Source organism: Solanum verrucosum, unplaced genomic scaffold, assembly GCF_900185275.1.
Source record: "Solanum verrucosum unplaced genomic scaffold, falcon-dt-bn FXZP01000250.1, whole genome shotgun sequence".
Lineage (NCBI taxonomy): Eukaryota > Viridiplantae > Streptophyta > Magnoliopsida > Solanales > Solanaceae > Solanum > Solanum verrucosum.
Window position 1 is genome coordinate 682,956 of NW_026020422.1, and position 17,740 is coordinate 700,695.

The window sequence follows — 17,740 nt, forward strand, 5'->3', positions numbered from 1 at the left end:
TATCATAGAGAGATAATTTTACAAAAAATGTACTTTTATAGTGAATGTCATCAATGTTATAAGTAGAATGTTATAAAGACAAAAAATATAACATCAAAAATTAGTTGTAAAGATAATTATATCATTATAGTGAAATGTTGTAATAACGAATGATGGTTTAATAGAGGTTTGAGTGCATGTCAAATATTTAGCTTGACCAATTCTTTGTTTTAGATATATATACATCAGTAGCATAATTTAATGTTAATATATGAACAACATCATCTATGGTGAAAAATATTTCATTTCTTTAAGTTTCTACTTTATTGTTGCGGAATTGTAGTGTTCTCTTTTTTTTTTTGCCGCATACATATGTTGTCTAATGAAAGAATCTTTTATCTTATAGAAATTGTATCGTGATATAAAACATTAAACTTTTTCAAAAAATAAAATAATAGATGAATAAAATTTAAAGTATTATTTATAGAATCTTTAATTTGATTTAAGATCATTTTATGATCAATCACTATATCTATTTTTATATAGCTAGCAAGTAGTGTATCTTATGACATAACATTTTCTTAGATTAAATGAACACAAAATAAGAGGAAATTCATACTTAAAAATTTCATACTCAATATAAATATAAAAAAAGAAAAAACATATGGAACACTTCATAGGCAATAAAGAAGGAAGAAGAAAATATATGTTCATGCTATATTCATTCTAGTTTTCCATATGATTGAAATCTATTTCCACCAATACTTTACTTTCTTCGTTCGTTTGTACTAACATATCTATTAAAATATAATTAATATCATATTAAAAGTTAAAGTGAAAATTTATTTTTGAAATAATGAACTTAAAATCAAAACTAATAATTTAATGGACTACATTGATGCTAGTTGTTTTAGTTAAATTAGGAAGAAACTCATTCTTTTGAGGGTAAAAGAATAAAAAATAAAAAAGAAATATCTTACCCAATCATGTGCCTTTTTGTCATATTTGTTTATTATTATTGTCTCTCCCACAACTTGATCTACTAATTTATTAGAAAAATAATCTACAATGTGTGCATTCGTCACTGTTCACTCATTATGTGAACACTAATTATTAAATTCTCTCTCGAATTAAAACACAAAAGAAATTTATTAAAGAACGAAAACAAGAAAAGAGAAACGAAAATCCCTGCAGTACACTATATACATAAATTTTCTGTGTGAAGCAAAGTTCATAGTTAATTGCACATTTCTTTGTTGTCTCAATTTCTTCTTATGTTATCTTAATTTCTTCTTTAATAGAAAGTCAATATCTAAATTTCAATGCTAAGAACCTCGATGAAATATATCAATGGATTGAGGATAAATCATTTATGAAAATTTTAAATGATTTCAATTTGTCACAGAAAAGAGATCCCAAAAAATTTATAAAAAGTAAATGAGGGTCTTGGAATTATTAAAATAGCTCACTGTTTAGTGCAAGTCGCTTTGGCGCTGGGTTTTGTCGCTCTGGCGGGGTCGCTATAGCGGGGTGAGGGCCGCCGTGGCAGGCCAGACGAGACTTAAAGTTGTAAATAAACCCCTAAACGACTTTATTTTGCACTTTATGATTTTTAGAGCTAAGGAACGAACCCTAGACGACTCTTGCCAGTTTTCCACCATTCTTGAGGCTAAAGTAACATTTTCACTCCCCGAATCCATTTTTCGATCCGTAGAACGTAGTAGAATGGATAATTATCGATGGGGGGGGGGTTTGAATTGGAAACCATGGTGGGAAAAGCCCTAGTTTGGATACTTGGGATCATTGGTATGATCTAGGGTTGTTAGAATTGTTAGTAATCTGGGTAATTAGTGATTGTTTATTGATTCTCGTATTATATTGATTATTTGTAGACCAAGAACAACCGGAACGAATCCGGAAAGGTAAGGCTCAAGTTTCTTTGGATTTCAAGCTTGTTTCGAGGTAGGTGATGGTATTGATTCTATGATTGTGTGATGTATGTTTGTTCTTACTTCATTATGATACATGTATGTGTATGAATGCTGGATTATTGATCACACCTGTTGTAAATGAGATAGATGAATGATGGTTACCATGAAATCATGACTTAAATGTATAATCTTGAGGATATGCTTGTGATTGTGATTGTGGTGTGTTGAATGAATCGGTTGCTACGTTCCGACATAAATAACTTGGATCGGTTGCCACGTTCCGGCATAATTATGGGATCAGTTACCATGTTCCGGCATAATCATTGGATCGGGTACCACGTTCTGGTATGCTAACTGTTTGGGTTTGGGTTCCATGAAAGGACCAATGACTTGTCATAATTGTGTATTTTGAGAAATGTGAAGTTGTTCGTTGTTCGTAAATGTTGATAATATTGTATATGTTCGATATGTGCATGTGTTTATAATGTTGTATTGACTTGCTTATGTTACACTTAGTGGGATAGCCGCATGGTCATACCAATACATTGTGGTTGTGTACTGATACTGCACTTGCTCTTATTTTTGTTGAGTACAGGGCATCTTCCGGCGGCTATTGACAGACCTCGCTTAGAAGATTAGTGATCATTCGAATTCAAAGGTGAGCCAATTCTTCCAGGCTACCATGGGTTCTCTTTCGTCTATGTCCACACTTCGGACTTAGACTTTCTAGTTAGTTATTAGTGCGTTAGTTTGGGGTTGTGACCCTTTTTGTTTAGACTTTGGTTCATTGTTAGATGTTTTGGTACATTGACTTTCAGGTTCTAGGTATTACTTCCGCATTTGTTTAGTTGATAGACTTTTATTTGGAGTTTATGGGAACTCCCTATTTCGTTCTTTAGAATTTAACTTATTTTGTATCCTTAAATGCTTAGCGTTTGGTTTAGTTGCTTGGTTTGGGTTGTAGTAGTGGTTCTCCCATCGGAGGGTTAGTGTGGGTGCCAATCACGATGGTCTGGGTCATGACAGGTAAAGTATTCATACAAACATATAATTTACTTGTACTTCAAATATTTCTTTAGTCCTACCAAAATACAACTATCTAAGGTATTTCTTAAGAAAATAACACAAAATATGATATGATTAATGACACTAAAATATCCAACAAAAAAATAATAATAATGAAATCGCGTAAAACAAATATTGCAAATTAACAAGTCATAATGAAAATGATCATAATTTAAAAGTACTAAATCATGCTAAAATAAATTTAATAAGTATTAGTTAGATAACTAAATATTAAAAGAAATTAAAATTAAATTATGTATTTTAATTGTCTAAACTAATGTAAAACTAAAGAACAAATATTCAATATTATTGTCATTCTTAGTGTTGAATTGATTTTCTTTTTGCATTAGTATTAATTTCATTTTGATTTAAGCTTTATTATAATTACCAACATTTGTTGACTATAATCTTTATTAAACCATTCAGAATTCTAAGTTTCAAACTTGAAATAATATATTAAAAGATATAAACTATGAAAACATATAAGAAATATTTAAAAATTATATCAAAGTAAATATTTTTATGTATAAAATAAAATTTTAAAATTATATATATAATGTCTGGTTGGTTTTTTTTAGTAAAAACCAAACCAACCCAAATATAGTCAGGTTTTATTTTTCAATACCAAACCAAGTCAAACCAAACCACTAGTCGAGTTCTTTTTCCGATTTGACTCGGTTTGCGGTTTGGTTCGATTTTCGGTTCAATTTTGTACACCCCTAGTTCAGAGGGTACTTCTGCATTATCCCTAAATTATAAGATAAATTATTACAATTATTTTTGAATAATACACAATTATTAAGAACAATAACTACTACTTTTTTTTTTTTTTTGTATTTTCTTAATCTTTAGAAAAGAATAACAAAAGAAACACAAAAATGCAAGATTTTTTTTAAGAAGTAAAATTAATCTATGCACGCCCCGTCCCTTATTATAGAACTAACTAAGAAATACGCATAAACACAATTTTACACGCATACACAAATAAAAAAGAATATCTTAACTCTATCTTCGGTCACTTTTTTTACTTTATTTTTAACATTGTATTTATATGAAAATGTATATTATTGAAATGCCTAAATAATTAATTTAAAATTCAAACCTTAAAAGATGAATAACTTATCATATCCCTAAAAAATACCTAACCCCATAGCCCACATTTTAAAGATTTTTTTTTACCTCAAAGCTTTCTGTGCCCCATTCAACGCCTTGCTTACATAATAGAATGTGGTGAAGGACTTTGTTGTGCTTTCCCCCCAGCACAACACCTAACACTACATCACTAGCATCACACATTACCTCAAACAATTCAGACCAATCTGGAGCAATGATGAGCAATGAAAATTGGAGCCGAAATCAACTTCTCCTTCAGACAATCAAAAGCTTCCAGGCAAGCCTCATCAAAAGCGAACTTCGTCTCTTTCTCCAATGGTTTGCATAAAGGGTGTGTAATCTTTGAAAAGTTGATGATAAATCACTTGTAGAACCCCCGTATGCCCCAAAAAAATTCTGAACCGGAGGCAATTTTTCAATAGCCTCAATCTTGACTTTATCCACCTCCAATCCCCTTTTCAACAATTTCGTGGCCTAGCACAATGCCCTCATTCACCATGAAGTGTTACTTTTCCCAATATAGGACAAAATTAGTTTCTTTACATATCTATAGTGCCCTGCTAAGATTTAACAAACATTCATCAAAGGAATCTCCCACTACAGAAAAATCGTCCATGAATTCCTCCAGTGTATTTTCCACCATCTAAACAACATGTGCTTGAACACAAAAGTGTCATAAGGAGATTTATAAGTAGTCTTCTCTTGGTCCTCTAGCATAATAGAGATTGGTATAGCCAAATCAACCATCTAAGAAGCTGTACCAACCTCTACCTACCAATCTGTCTAGTATTTGATCCATGAAAGGCATTGAGAAATGGTCTTTCAAGGTCCATTTGTTCAGCTTCTCAAAGTCCACTGGACTAACCCAACCACTATCGGACATTGGGTACACCACACCTGCATCTAGCCACTTTATGATCTCCTTTTTCACCACCTCTTGTATAGGTGGGTTCAACCACCTCTTGTGCTCTTTGCTCGAGTTACAATCATTCTCCAAATGAATTTTGTGTGTGTAGATTTCAAAAGATATACCGATTATATCAGCAATGGTCCAACCAATTTCCCTCTTAAACCTTCTCAACACTATCACAATGGTTGAATATGATCCACACTTTAATATGTAGCCACAATAATTGATAAAGTATTTCTTTCACCTAAAAACACATACCTGAGATGGCCGAGCAACTCTTCAACTCCAACATTGGTGGCTCCTCAATAAATGGTTTAATCGGAGGAGTTGGGCTATTCTTCAAGTCTATGTTCAACATCTTTGGGGCATAAGGATATGATCCCATACCCTGCAAGGCATTTTTTGTCTCCTCATACCTTCGATACACTATACCTTCGATACACTCGCCATCAAAATTCATAATTACTACAACTAAGGTCTCAACAATGAGCCTCTCCTCAACATACACCTCAATCATTTCTTCTTCAGCTACATCAATCACATATACAACACTCATATCTCGTGGCTGCTTCATCGACTGGCACATATTGAATTTTACCTCTTCCTTGTTCAACCTGAACTTGAGCTCACCACTCTCCATGTCCACTAGTGCTCTACTTATGGCCAAACATGGCCTCCCCAAAATTATAGGAACCTCAAAGTCCATCTCAAAATCTAGAACGGAAAAGGGCCTAAAATACCCTCAAATTATTGGAAATGGTACAAAACTATCCTCCATCCACCTATTGGCTCTCAAATACCCCTGACATCCACCTATTGGCTCCCAAATACCCTTCCATCCACGTTTGGGTCCAATATTGACCACTTTTATAGTGGATTATCATTTAAATAATTTTTTAAATACGTGGCGACCATCTATTGGTTACAATTTAATTACTTAAATTAATATACAAACTCACCCATTACTAATTATACCTAATCCAAATTGACTACACTCGACTCAAGTTAACTATACCCGACCCATATTAACTATACCCAACCCATATTAACTACACCCGCCCCAAATACACCCTTCATTTCCAACATTTCACTTTTTCTTCCAACCTTACTTCCCCAATATATTCACTTACAATCTCGAAAAACGCTACCTAAATACACTCACGTATTACCATAAAAAATCATGAGTGCTTTGGTGATACATGTGTATTTAGGTAGTATTTTTCGAGATTGTAGACGAATATATTGGGAAAGAAGGTTTGAAGATGAAGTGAAGTGTTGGGAATGAAGGGTGTATTTATTTTAATTGGTGGGGTAAATGTAATTTGGGGCGGGTGTAATTAATTTATTTGGGTCGGGTGTGGTTAATTTGAGTTGGATATAATTAATAATGGGTGAGTTTATAAATTAATTTAAGTAATTAAATTGTATCCAATAGATGACCGCCACGTATTTAAAAAATTATTTAAATGATAATTTGTTATAAAAATGGTCAATATTGGACCCAAAGATGGATGTTAGGGGCATTTTGGAGCCAATAGGTGTATGCCAAGGGTATTTGGGATCCAATAGATGGATGAAGGATAGTTTTGTACCATTTCCAATAGTTCAAGGGTATTTTAGACCCTTTTCCGAATCTAGAATAACAAAATCGGCACGAAAGATGAAATTTTCCACTTTTACCAAGACATCGTAGAGAATACCCATAAGCCTCTTGATTGACTGGTATGGCATTAATAACCTCATAGTGGTCCGTTTGGGGGCTTCCAAGTCCAACTACTTGTATATGGAAAGTGACATGAGGTTTATACTGCCCACATATCACACAACGCCCTTGCAAAATGAAATGCATCAATTGTGCAGTGAATAGTGAACGTCCCTGTGTCTTCTTTCTTCTGAACCAAAGATCTTGTAGCAATAGCGCTACAATGATGCAAATTATCTGCCGGCTCGAAACTGACCAAGTCTTATGTGAACTTAGCCTAGTCTGGCATAACCGGGCATCTACTCTGAAGCTTCCACCAAAGATATATTTACTGAAAGTTGACGAAGCATAGATATGAATTTCAAGAACTTACTATCCTGAGCTTTCTTCTTCAGCCTCCGTGGAAATGGAGGTGGTAGTCTAATAATTGGTTGCAAAGGTTGTGATACCTCTGCTGCTGGATCCTCTGTCTATTAGCCTCTTCAACATCCTTAGGACTAACTTCCACCTCTTTTGGCTCGCTAGAATCAACAGGAACCTCTTCATCAACCTCATTTTCAGCCCGAGTATCAGCTTCAGCATTAACATCTCTTTCCTACTCAATACTTAGATGTACAGTGACTTAAAATTTCTAGTAGTAATGGACATTCATTTCCCATCCTTCCTCGGGTTGTGAACAGTAACACTAGGCAGTTCTCTGATTTAATGTGGCGAACAGTTGCCCCATATAATGCTCCAACTGCTTAATAGATAAAGAGTGCGAATCCACCAGTTGATTCATGTTGGAAACTGTCAAAACCAGCAAACACTAGGCCTTAAATAGGACTCCTCAGCTACAGTTTCACTAATTACAATTCCCAACTACACTTTGGTTTGCTATGCATTTATATTCATTGTATTTTTCACGGGTTTCAGAGAAAATATACAAACATTAACTGATTTGTATCAAAAGGAATACATATTAGGCGGAGAGAGGCGAGCGAGATCGGAAAAGGGAGGAGAGAGGTGAGCGAGTTTGAGAGAGGGAGGAGAGAGAGGATGAATCATGTTGTATTCGTTGTATCACGAATACAATTGATATAAAATACAAATCTCTCACATATATTTGATTAGTTACAATTGATACATAACACATTTGACGGAGAGAATGAATGCATATTGTGTTTGTATGAATCACGAATACAATTCTTACAGAATACAAATATAGTTGATATAACTACAAAATAGTTTTTCAAATACATTTGATAGAAATACAAACCTCTCACCTATATTTGATTGAACACAATTGATATATAATACATTTGAATAGATTTCTTTTTATTGACAGGGTGAGAGGGGGAGAGAGAAGGAAGTGGGACGAGAGAGGCAAGGGAGAGAGAGAAGAGAGAAATTTGCCATAAAATCCTACATATAGCTATCAATTGTAATATTTTAAACTTTAGTGGTTAATCATAAATAATTATCAGTGTTTGCCTTGTTGCGTAATTTTTCCTTGAAGGACATCGTGTACACAATATAAAATATCATGAATAGACTTCCCCGCTATCATGTATAAGTTACGGCATATTCGAGGTCCAAGTCTACTTACCTGCATTTGAAGACTTACATCCTTGGCCCAAAACTATGGGGTGTAACAAAAACATTAAGATACATGAATATATATGACAAATATACAGGAGTTCTGCATAATCAGCTTATTCCCCAATGTTACAGGAACTAAAAAATAGAAAAAGAAAAGGCAAGCATGTAGACAACTACATTTAACTGATTCACACCCTAAACTTTCAGATAGTTTGCACTGAACAAAACTGCCACTGAATATAAGACGGTCCATCAAATTAGACCTTGGGAAGCATTTTTCTAATTCTTTCAGAAATGGAACACTACATCTGAAGTTCACATGTGAGGTGATAAAGGTTTACTACTTACAATGCGAAGTGGCATCGCTCATCTCCAGTTTCATTCTTCTTCTGTGGTTTGTCGAAAATCATGCAGCACACTTTTCCGTATAAATTCAATGAATTAATTTTGTGAAGTTTGCGTTTAGCAGAGCCAATCATTCCCTTTACTGGATCTTCATCTTGGTATTGATCTCTGTAAAGCAAGCTTTCAAACTTCACCAATCATTCCCTTTTACCCTCTTGTGTATCATCTTCTACATCAGAACTGTCGCTACTTTCCTTCCTATCCATTTTGATAAGACCAATGTCACCTTGTGGAGTTTCTTTGCATAAGGATTCAGTTTCTTCATCCTCGTCTTCACCCCTTGCATCAGAGTATGCATATCTGGAATGAAAACTTCGTGTCAGTTAAAAGCAATAAAATGTAAAAGGTTGAAGGGGTATTACAGCTCCAGAAAATTAAAGCCTAAAACGCTTCAGAACTTTTCTCATCTTGTTGAAATGTCTGGCTGTAATTTGAGAAAAGAAATTGTCTCTAACTAGAAGCAAAAACTAGCTTTGCTGCATTATTACCCACTGACGAATTGCTACAGTTAAAATATAGGTATTTTTTTGAGAAATGGCAATCCAAAGGAATGGTAGCATTAGGAGCCTGCCCTTTTCTTAATTAAAGCAAGTTTCTGGCAGTTCCCAAACCTGGATTCATTAGGATATGGATTTATCCTGTTCACTAATGGTAAACATTGCCAAAGTTGAATTATAACTCAATTGACTAGATAAATGTTGAAATGGTGAAGTTTAATCCTTCACACATAAACTGAGACAAAACATGTAGAGATGGTGTAATTGTATTGAACAAAAGACCTGTTACTACAGATAGTAACATGGAGGGTGGAGGAAATATGAAAGGGAAAATTAAGCATAAAGTATTAATGGAACTGCAGACTTCAGTTTTTCAATGCTTTAAATGTCATGTCAGGATAAATCATGGATGCATTCTCTTTTTCAAATAATGTATATGTTGCATCTCTTTCAGGCAATTAATGTTTGACCATTTTCATCTTCCTGCATTAAATGATTACTAGATAACACAAGACTAAAACACAACACTATTTATGACTCTTCCAAAATATCTACCGTTGTGAGGTCTGAGATGGTGCCCATAGGTTGCAGATGACACACAGCAGTCCAAAGGCGAGAATATCCCAGAAAGCAGTGATGATCCAACCTCCCTGCCACCTCTCATTGAAGGGATCTGTTGTTTTGAAGTAAACCTGCAGGAAAGGACTAGACGATTTAAGCTTTGCAGGTTGCGGGAATCCCTACAACATTCATCCAGGATTAAAGAGAAGACCATTAACATTCAGCATACGTGGATATGATGATGGGGAAAAATGAAATACAACAGATCAACCAAATGGAGCTGGTTACAGAAGTTTCTTCTAAAACGAACTCCGTCTTACAGGCGATTACTGGTGCCACAGATCAAACAGATTGGAACTTTTTTTTTCATACACTAAATCCCACCCTGCAAAGCCCCTCCACTTCTCCAGTTGTCAACAATGGCTTTCTATATGCCCCCTTGGAGAATCAAACACCCAATCTCATGATTGTAAGTGGAGGGTTGTTTCGACCAGGCTATCCTTCTCTTGTCAACAGGGAAAAGATGGATCCTTTCGGCAGGAGAAGATCTGACAGTATGATCAGTTCCACCTCGAAAAAGAATAGAAACCACAAGGGCATACTGTACTTGGTAGTTCCATAGCTTGCTAAGTAATGATCTTTAATGGGAAAATTGTAATGGAAAATAATCACGGATTTCCAATTAGCTGACTGACAGAAGAAATACTATGGAATGGGATTTTGTTTTCCTCAAAATTTTGAATATGGAAAGTTGGGGTATAAAATAGTCATGAAGAAACCTAATTCTTTTAGGATTACTTGGAACAATATATTCCCTTTTACAAACCTACAAGTTACCCCAAAACTCACACAAGACAGAGTGGTTGAAACTTGTAACAACATTTCCAAGTACCTTAAAACTAAAAATTACTGAGAACCACCCTTTAATATTTAATTACTATGTCAAAGTCGCATAGCTCATGGTAAAGAGGTATATGGTACATAGTGAAGATGAGTCAATAATGAAATGTTTGGTTCAGTTCTCTCTTACTTCAAAAAATAAAAAAAATTAGTGATTCAGCTGGTATATATTAGCTGTATCGACTACAACTGATTGTATGACGTCTCTTGGGATGGTTGAAAATTTCTTCTCTGAGTTGAAGACAGTCTCAAAGCGCCAGATGAACCGATCCTATCAAGACTTTTTCAGGAAAAATCTAACCAACTACGCCAAAATTATAACAAACTTTAATTAAATTAATGGAACTGTATAGTCCGTATAAGAGATTCCTACCTTCTCCCATCCCGCTGCACTAAATAACTTGGCCCAGGATTTGCTTTGAAATTAGGTTCTCAATGCACCATTTGGAATGACAAATTATGACTTGAGTATCTTCCAGATATGTGTCAACAATTGTTACCTTATCTGAAACAAATATTTGTCTCCTAGGTGGGCATTATGCCGAAAGCACAAGAGATTTATCAAGGAGGGGTTCCTATACAGTTTTCAGCAACTACTCAGACAATAACCACACCGTTCAAGTATTTCACTCAACAACATACCCAATGTGATCCCACAAGTGGTCTCTGGGAGGGTAGAGTGTACGCAAATCTTGACCCACCTTGTGTAAGGTAGAGGTTGTTTCTGATAGATCCTCAAGCTCAAGATAAGTGTTTTCATAAATAGGTTTGAAAAATACAAGAGTGAAGAAGTAATGATGAAAATACTGAGGAAAAGGAAAGTATCTAAAGCAAAAAAGCAACATTAGTAGGATAACAAAAGATAATACAAGAACAATATTAATATTATTGATAAGAAGAAGAGAGAGCAAAGGTGCTTCAACAAGAATCATGCTCTCCCATAGAAAAGAGAGAAATAATTCGGCTACCGACTACTCTAATACCTCCATGCTCTCTTATCTAGGGTCATGTCCTCGATAAGTTGAAGATGCTTCATGTCTTGTCTAATCACTTCTCCCCAATTCTTCTTCGGTCTACCTCTACCTCTCCTTAGACCTACCACTACCAAACTCTCACACCTACTCACTCCTCATTGGAGCCTCTGTACTCCTCTTCACCGAACCATCTCAATCTTGTTTCCTTCATCTTGTCCACCAAGGAAGTCACTCCCCCCTTGCCCCGTATATCTTTGTTCCTAATCTTATCTCTCCTTGTATGCCCACATTTTTTTTTGATAAACAGTAACTTTGTATTATATCCAGAAAAGTACTTAGGTAGTACTGAAACCATATCCTAGTATGCCCACATTTAGTGAACCTTTTAAACAAGGAAATTACGATAGACCTAAGGGACAAGCTTATAGGACAAGCCTCTAAGTAGTTATATCATGCTGATCAAATTAAAAAGCCTTATTGATTTAATTTCTAAAGTTCATGCATCAAACACAAACCTCATATCCAATCCATGCAACTGAAGCAATGACAGTGATTGCTAATGCATTTGAAAATTGTCTGTAAATATCCAACTTCACAGAACTCCTCTTTGCCTGAAAAAAACAAGTCGTGAGAGAATCAGACATTTTATGAGAAAAAAAGGGATGAGACGTTTGGAAGATGTAGTTGTACACAAGTTTCAATAAAAACAGTAAGATATCAACCTGCAGCTGCTCCAGTGTCTTTGAAAGAGAAGTGAAAATCCATAAGATCAAGAATGCATCTAATAATGCATCAGGAAGGACCAACATAATTCTTGCTCGCCCTGCAATGTCATTTATTGTACCAACGTATTCGGTAATGTCTAGCAGTATAGATGCCACAAAATAGGTTATTCCAAGAAGGAGCACCTTTGTGGTGAGACCACCAAGGGTAGGGCGAACAACACCATAACCCATTGAGATAGAAAGAATAAGAAGGCGTGAAACAGTTCTCCTTGTGGCTCCAATTGTAACAACCCAACTCGTGAGTCCCACAGGCCTTGCACCAGTATTGTTGAAATAAGCATAATCAAAATACCAAAATATCATCTCCAATAACCCAAGGGCAATAACTCCAGTGATGCAGTACTGGAGCGGCAGAACGTCCTGCCGGTGTCTGACATACTGAAGACACCAGATTGCAGTGAGAAGTATATATGCTACGGTCATTATAGCATAAAACTTCATTAGGGGCGACATTCGACCAGGCAAATATCCATCAGGATTTTTCCATACTGTCCTCCCAGATACCTTCATTCCCTTAAGCTTAGGATCACATGAGATGAAGAAGAGGTTATACATTCCCGTCTTTTTTATGTAAACCTCCTTCTTCTTCAATTGGACTGACAACTGTCTTCCTTTAAAGTTTACATTCAACACCATTGGCCAATTAGCATCCGTCACTGAAGGTGTTCTAATGACTTCGCCTTGCTTGCAACCTTCAAGTTTAGCAAGATCAGCGGTGCAACAAATGGACCTTTGCCCACCATATGGCGAACCACCAATATTGTCACGATCTGCAGCCTCAAATATTATGATTTGAACCAACCCACTATTATATGCCATAGTTGGATGCTGGTCTGCAGCTGCTTTGCTCCTCCAAAATGTGATATTCTCAAACCTTTAAATGTTCAAATCATCAGATACTAATGCAATAGGTTACAAACAATGTCACTGAGCCCAAAATCTATCTATCAGTACTGTCCCTTAAATTGCACCAACATCACAATAGATCTTCCGGAAATTTAATAAAAAGTGCAGACCAAGTATCATTTTAGATCTGACCATCTTTTCATAATACTTGTGGGTAATCTATCAAAGGTGGATCTCGGATTTAAAGTCAGTGGTAATGATGTACCTTACATACAATATACGTTTACAACAATGTCTCAACCAGCTCAGTGGTTACAGTGTACATAACATATATACACTTGCAATTATGAATGAACCAGCTATCTAGGTGGATCCAGAATTTAAAGTTGTGTAATATTCCGCTTCATTTTTATACAGATATTGTTAAAGTTTTAGGTGGATCCTGGATTTAAAGTAGTGCAATATTCTTCTTCTTCTAAAAAATGACTTAATAGTATCTTAGTCAGCTTGATCGCTCGCCCCGACAGAACAAACCAAAACTTGGGACAGATGGAAAAAATGTCCCTCAACTGGATTTAGACTTTGATTCCTAAAGTTGCTTGGATACATATAAACACAAACACATATATAGTTGGAGCCCAAGAGTAATTGAAGAGTTCACCTGATATAAGAGAGGCCATCATGGGCCTTAGAGCGAAATGGGCGACGGGGCGGAGGAATGAAACGGGAGGAAGCGACGCCTTCACTTCCACCGGAAACAAGGTAAGCATTTCCAACTTCTCTGAATGGATCTCTGTTATAGATGTGAATTGAGGATTCCACAGATGTGAAGACTGATAATAGTATAGCGAGAGTGGGCAGTAGTAGTAAGCACTGGACTGAAATGCACGCCATGGATGAAGGCGCAAATCCAGGCGATAAATTGAGAGAGAGGATGGAGAATAGATCAGCGAGTTTGGTGGAGGTTGAGTGAGAGAGAGAAGATATCGGAGTTTTAAATCTGTTAACCGGTGGAGATGTTGCTTCTTACGCGCCTGTAAAGCGTGTGCAGCGGTCCACCATATCTCGCTGCTATTAAACTTAAAGCAACGTATTTTCTTTCCTTTCTTCTTTTTTTTTTTAAATTTATTTTTCAAGGTTAAGTAATTGTCACGCGACATCATCGAAAATACCAAGAATTTGAGAGCTTGAGTTATAATTGCGAGTGTAATATAACTATTGTGATGAAAATTAGCTACCCTTCACTGGGAAAGGATATTTTATACTCTAACCCTAAGTAATTGTCATGACCTAAAGTACTCCCTAGCCGTAACATGGCATATAGGACCCCGAAAGACCCTATACAAGCCACTTAACATACATATACAAGATGATAGAATCTTAAAGAGTTCAAAAGACATTTTCGATTAATAAGGGTTTGACAAAAAGTAGCGGAAGTCTAACATAAGTCTCAAAGTCATCTATTACATCATATGAGTGATTGGGACATAACTCATATATCACATATAAAATCCGAAATGAAAAGACATGAAAGCATAAAAGAGTATCGGTCCTTCAAACATGAGGACTCACCAATCTGTTAAAAAACTCTAAGGATTAATCTAGCCACGAGTGTGGGAAGTAGGAGCATCGAATCCTACATTAGTGAAACAATGTAGGCAATAGTATATGTTAGTACATAGAATGTACCATAGTCGGGACCCACGACCTGTCGGTGGGACCACTGCCCGTGGGTGGGTCCCGTCATTTGAGGTCCAAAATTTATTGGTCTTTGAACTTATCGACTCCCAACCAGGACGGTCCGTAAATTGATCGACGGACCGTAGGTCGTGGTCGTCGGTGAGCTCGACAATTATTTTCTTAAGGGCTTTTGGGTCTTTTCCCAATTATTCTATCCTAATACTATGTCATTTTACCCTTACCTAGAAGTCCTATATAAGTATTTTTAACCCTAAATTTCTCCAATTTAAATCATTCTCTCAAATTCCTAAAAGAAGAACAAGTCTTCCTCTCCAAAATATTTCTCTCTAGAAAGCTTGAAGAAGAAAGAGTCAACATAGGGTTTTCAAGTTAAGCCTCAAATTCCACCATTGAAGGCAAGCTTTTGGCATTGAGGTATAATAATCTTCATTCATGGAGCATTTTCTTCCATGGAGTTCCCATATTCTCCGATTTACAAAGTTAAAAATATCCAATTGAGTTAGGGTTTTTCTTCCATGTCACGGGTTCTTTAAATATTGACTTACTTAATTTTTTTATGACCTATCAAGCATGAATTGAGATAATTACATGATTTTATGATGAAATCCCATGAACCCACGTCTAACCCTTGTTTTCTAGATTATCATGATTGAAAGTGGGCATTGAACTATGATAAGATAATTATGGAATTATGCATGTTCTTGTGAAATTGATGTAAATGTTTTAAGGATTCTTGAGAGTAAAGTATCAATGATGTTGTGTTGTGAAAGGGTCTCTCATGAACACGTAAAAACATGAATTGAAAACTAGCTTTGATTGGTAGTCTTAATAGTACCTTTCCAGGGATGACTTATGACATTGCTTGGATTGGCAATATGATGTGCCCTTCCATGGATGATAAAGACAAAATAAGAAATTGACTATTCCGTGGGATTTACGCTTAGCATCGAGAGGATATTGAGATGGAAGCTCTCCCGTTAGTAGAGATCGGGTTTCTAGAAGCAATCTCATTATCTCATACCTATGTGCCCCCATAGGATGATTGTCTTAGATAGACATTAGCTAGTGGATCCACATAAACTAGAAGTTCATGGTCTTACCTTGGCAAGTAGGACACCCCTTTCGGTGTGGGGTAGACACCAAATTCCGTGTTGATAGCTCATATGGTCGTCTATGTAGGTTAAAGGTAAATCTCCCACAATAATGAACTAAGTTTACTTAAAGAAATATCTCACGAATGTTTTAAAGATGTTAGCTTGTATTGACCATGTTTATATGACTTATGTTGTTTAACTCTTTTACCTTATGTTTAGCTTGGTCATTGCGTATTATTAAAATGTCCCTTTTCAAGCATGTTTTCAAATGTTTTATACATGACTTTCATACTTAGTACATTTTTTGTACTAATGAATACTCTTACCTACATTTCTTATCAAAATGTAGGGTCTGACGCTCCAAGTTTGAACTTCCGTGGCTAGGGATTGTTTGTAGAGACTTGAAGATTGGTGAGTCCTCCTACATTTGAGGACCGGGCCTTTATTTCATTATGTCACGACCCATGTGTACCCCTAGACATAACATGGCGTATAGAAACCCGAATGACTCCATACGAGCCACTTAATCCTCATAACATAAGCAATAGAATAATAAGAGTAAAATACATTTCAAGTCTAAAAAGTTTTTCATAAAAGAAGGTGAAAGTCTAGACACTTTGTCTCGTCATAGCCATCTATTACAATCTTGAATGAAATAGAGCCTAGACCATACAACTTGTTCAAAAGGAAAGTACAAGAAATAGAATAAACATTAGGAAACCCATCCTCGGACCATGAGGACCTACCAAGCTCGAGAAAAAATCAAATCCAAGCTCTAGCCACAAGAATGATCACTTCGAGTATCGGACCCTACACTTGGAAAAAAGTGTAGGCAAAAGTAAACGTTAGTACAAAAATGCACCAAGTATGATAGCCATGCACAAAAACATTGAATACATGATAAAAAGGACCTTTCATTCCAAAGCATGCAATTTACCAAGTTAAACATAGTATAAGAGGTTAGAAATCATAAGTCGTAAAACATAGGCAACATAAATCATCATCATCTTTAAAACCTTTGAACTCATATACAGAGCCTCTTGAGTAACCATAGTTCATTATTCATGTTCTTGTTGTGGAAATAAGCCTTAACCGACATGAGACCATGTGAGCTATAACATGATCACCCGGTGTTACCCACACCGAAAGGGTTGTCCTACTTGCCTAAGGTAGAACCATGGTTTGTTAGCTTAGGTGGATCCACTAGCTAAATATCCTACGGGGCACGTAGTTTATGGTATAATGAGAATGTTACTAGAAACCCGGACTCAACTTGCGTAGAAGGTCTCCATCTCATGAGATATACTTGAGAAACCCGGACTTAACTAGCGTAAAAGGTTCCCATTTGGAAGCCGGACTCAACTTGCTTAAAAGCTTTCATCTCATATTGAATATCCACTCAGTGCTCAACATTAATTCCCACAGATTACTTATTAAGTCTTGACTTAACTCATGTTTCATGGAAGGATGTCCTTGACAATCAATCCAACTTAGTTCATTAGGGTAACTCTTAGGTCATGCGTGAGAAAACCTTTCACCGTCCATATCTACATGTAAATCTTAGATTCAATTAGGTGAGAAAGCCTTTCAACCTTAGAATCTTCATTATGTGAGAAAACCTTTCACATAATTTTCATATGTGTTTATGAGAATGTCCTTTCAACAACAAAACAACAACCATATCATAATCATTGAC

The 17,740-nt window shown here is 35.8% G+C and overlaps 1 protein-coding gene across 1 annotated transcript; it reads right to left on the reverse strand.

Annotated features, from left to right (window-relative positions):
• Window positions 1-8,331: 8,331 nt before the first annotated feature.
• LOC125807191 (uncharacterized) lies at window positions 8,332-14,366 on the reverse strand. Its single transcript, XM_049486921.1, has 5 exons — window positions 13,911-14,366; window positions 12,341-13,277; window positions 12,134-12,229; window positions 9,739-9,875; window positions 8,332-8,986 (listed from the first exon to the last, which is right to left on the reverse strand). Exons 1-5 carry the CDS (start codon window positions 14,141-14,143, stop codon window positions 8,824-8,826), a joined length of 1,566 nt encoding a protein of 521 aa, XP_049342878.1. The 5' UTR covers window positions 14,144-14,366; the 3' UTR covers window positions 8,332-8,823.
• Between the last annotated feature and the right edge of the window lie 3,374 nt (window positions 14,367-17,740).

Bases quoted from the DNA above. Each gene is read 5' to 3' on its own strand.
- LOC125807191 (XM_049486921.1), bottom strand. From the start codon at position 14,143: ATGGCGTGCATTTCAGTCCAGTGCTTACTACTACTGCCCACTCTCGCT. The intron at 12,230-12,340 runs GTTGATATCTTA...TGTTTTTTTCAG, and splicing joins AGACACTGGAGCAGCTGCAG to GCAAAGAGGAGTTCTGTGAA. The intron at 8,987-9,738 runs GTAGATATTTTG...TTTTCATTCCAG, and splicing joins CCATCTCAGACCTCACAACG to ATATGCATACTCTGATGCAA.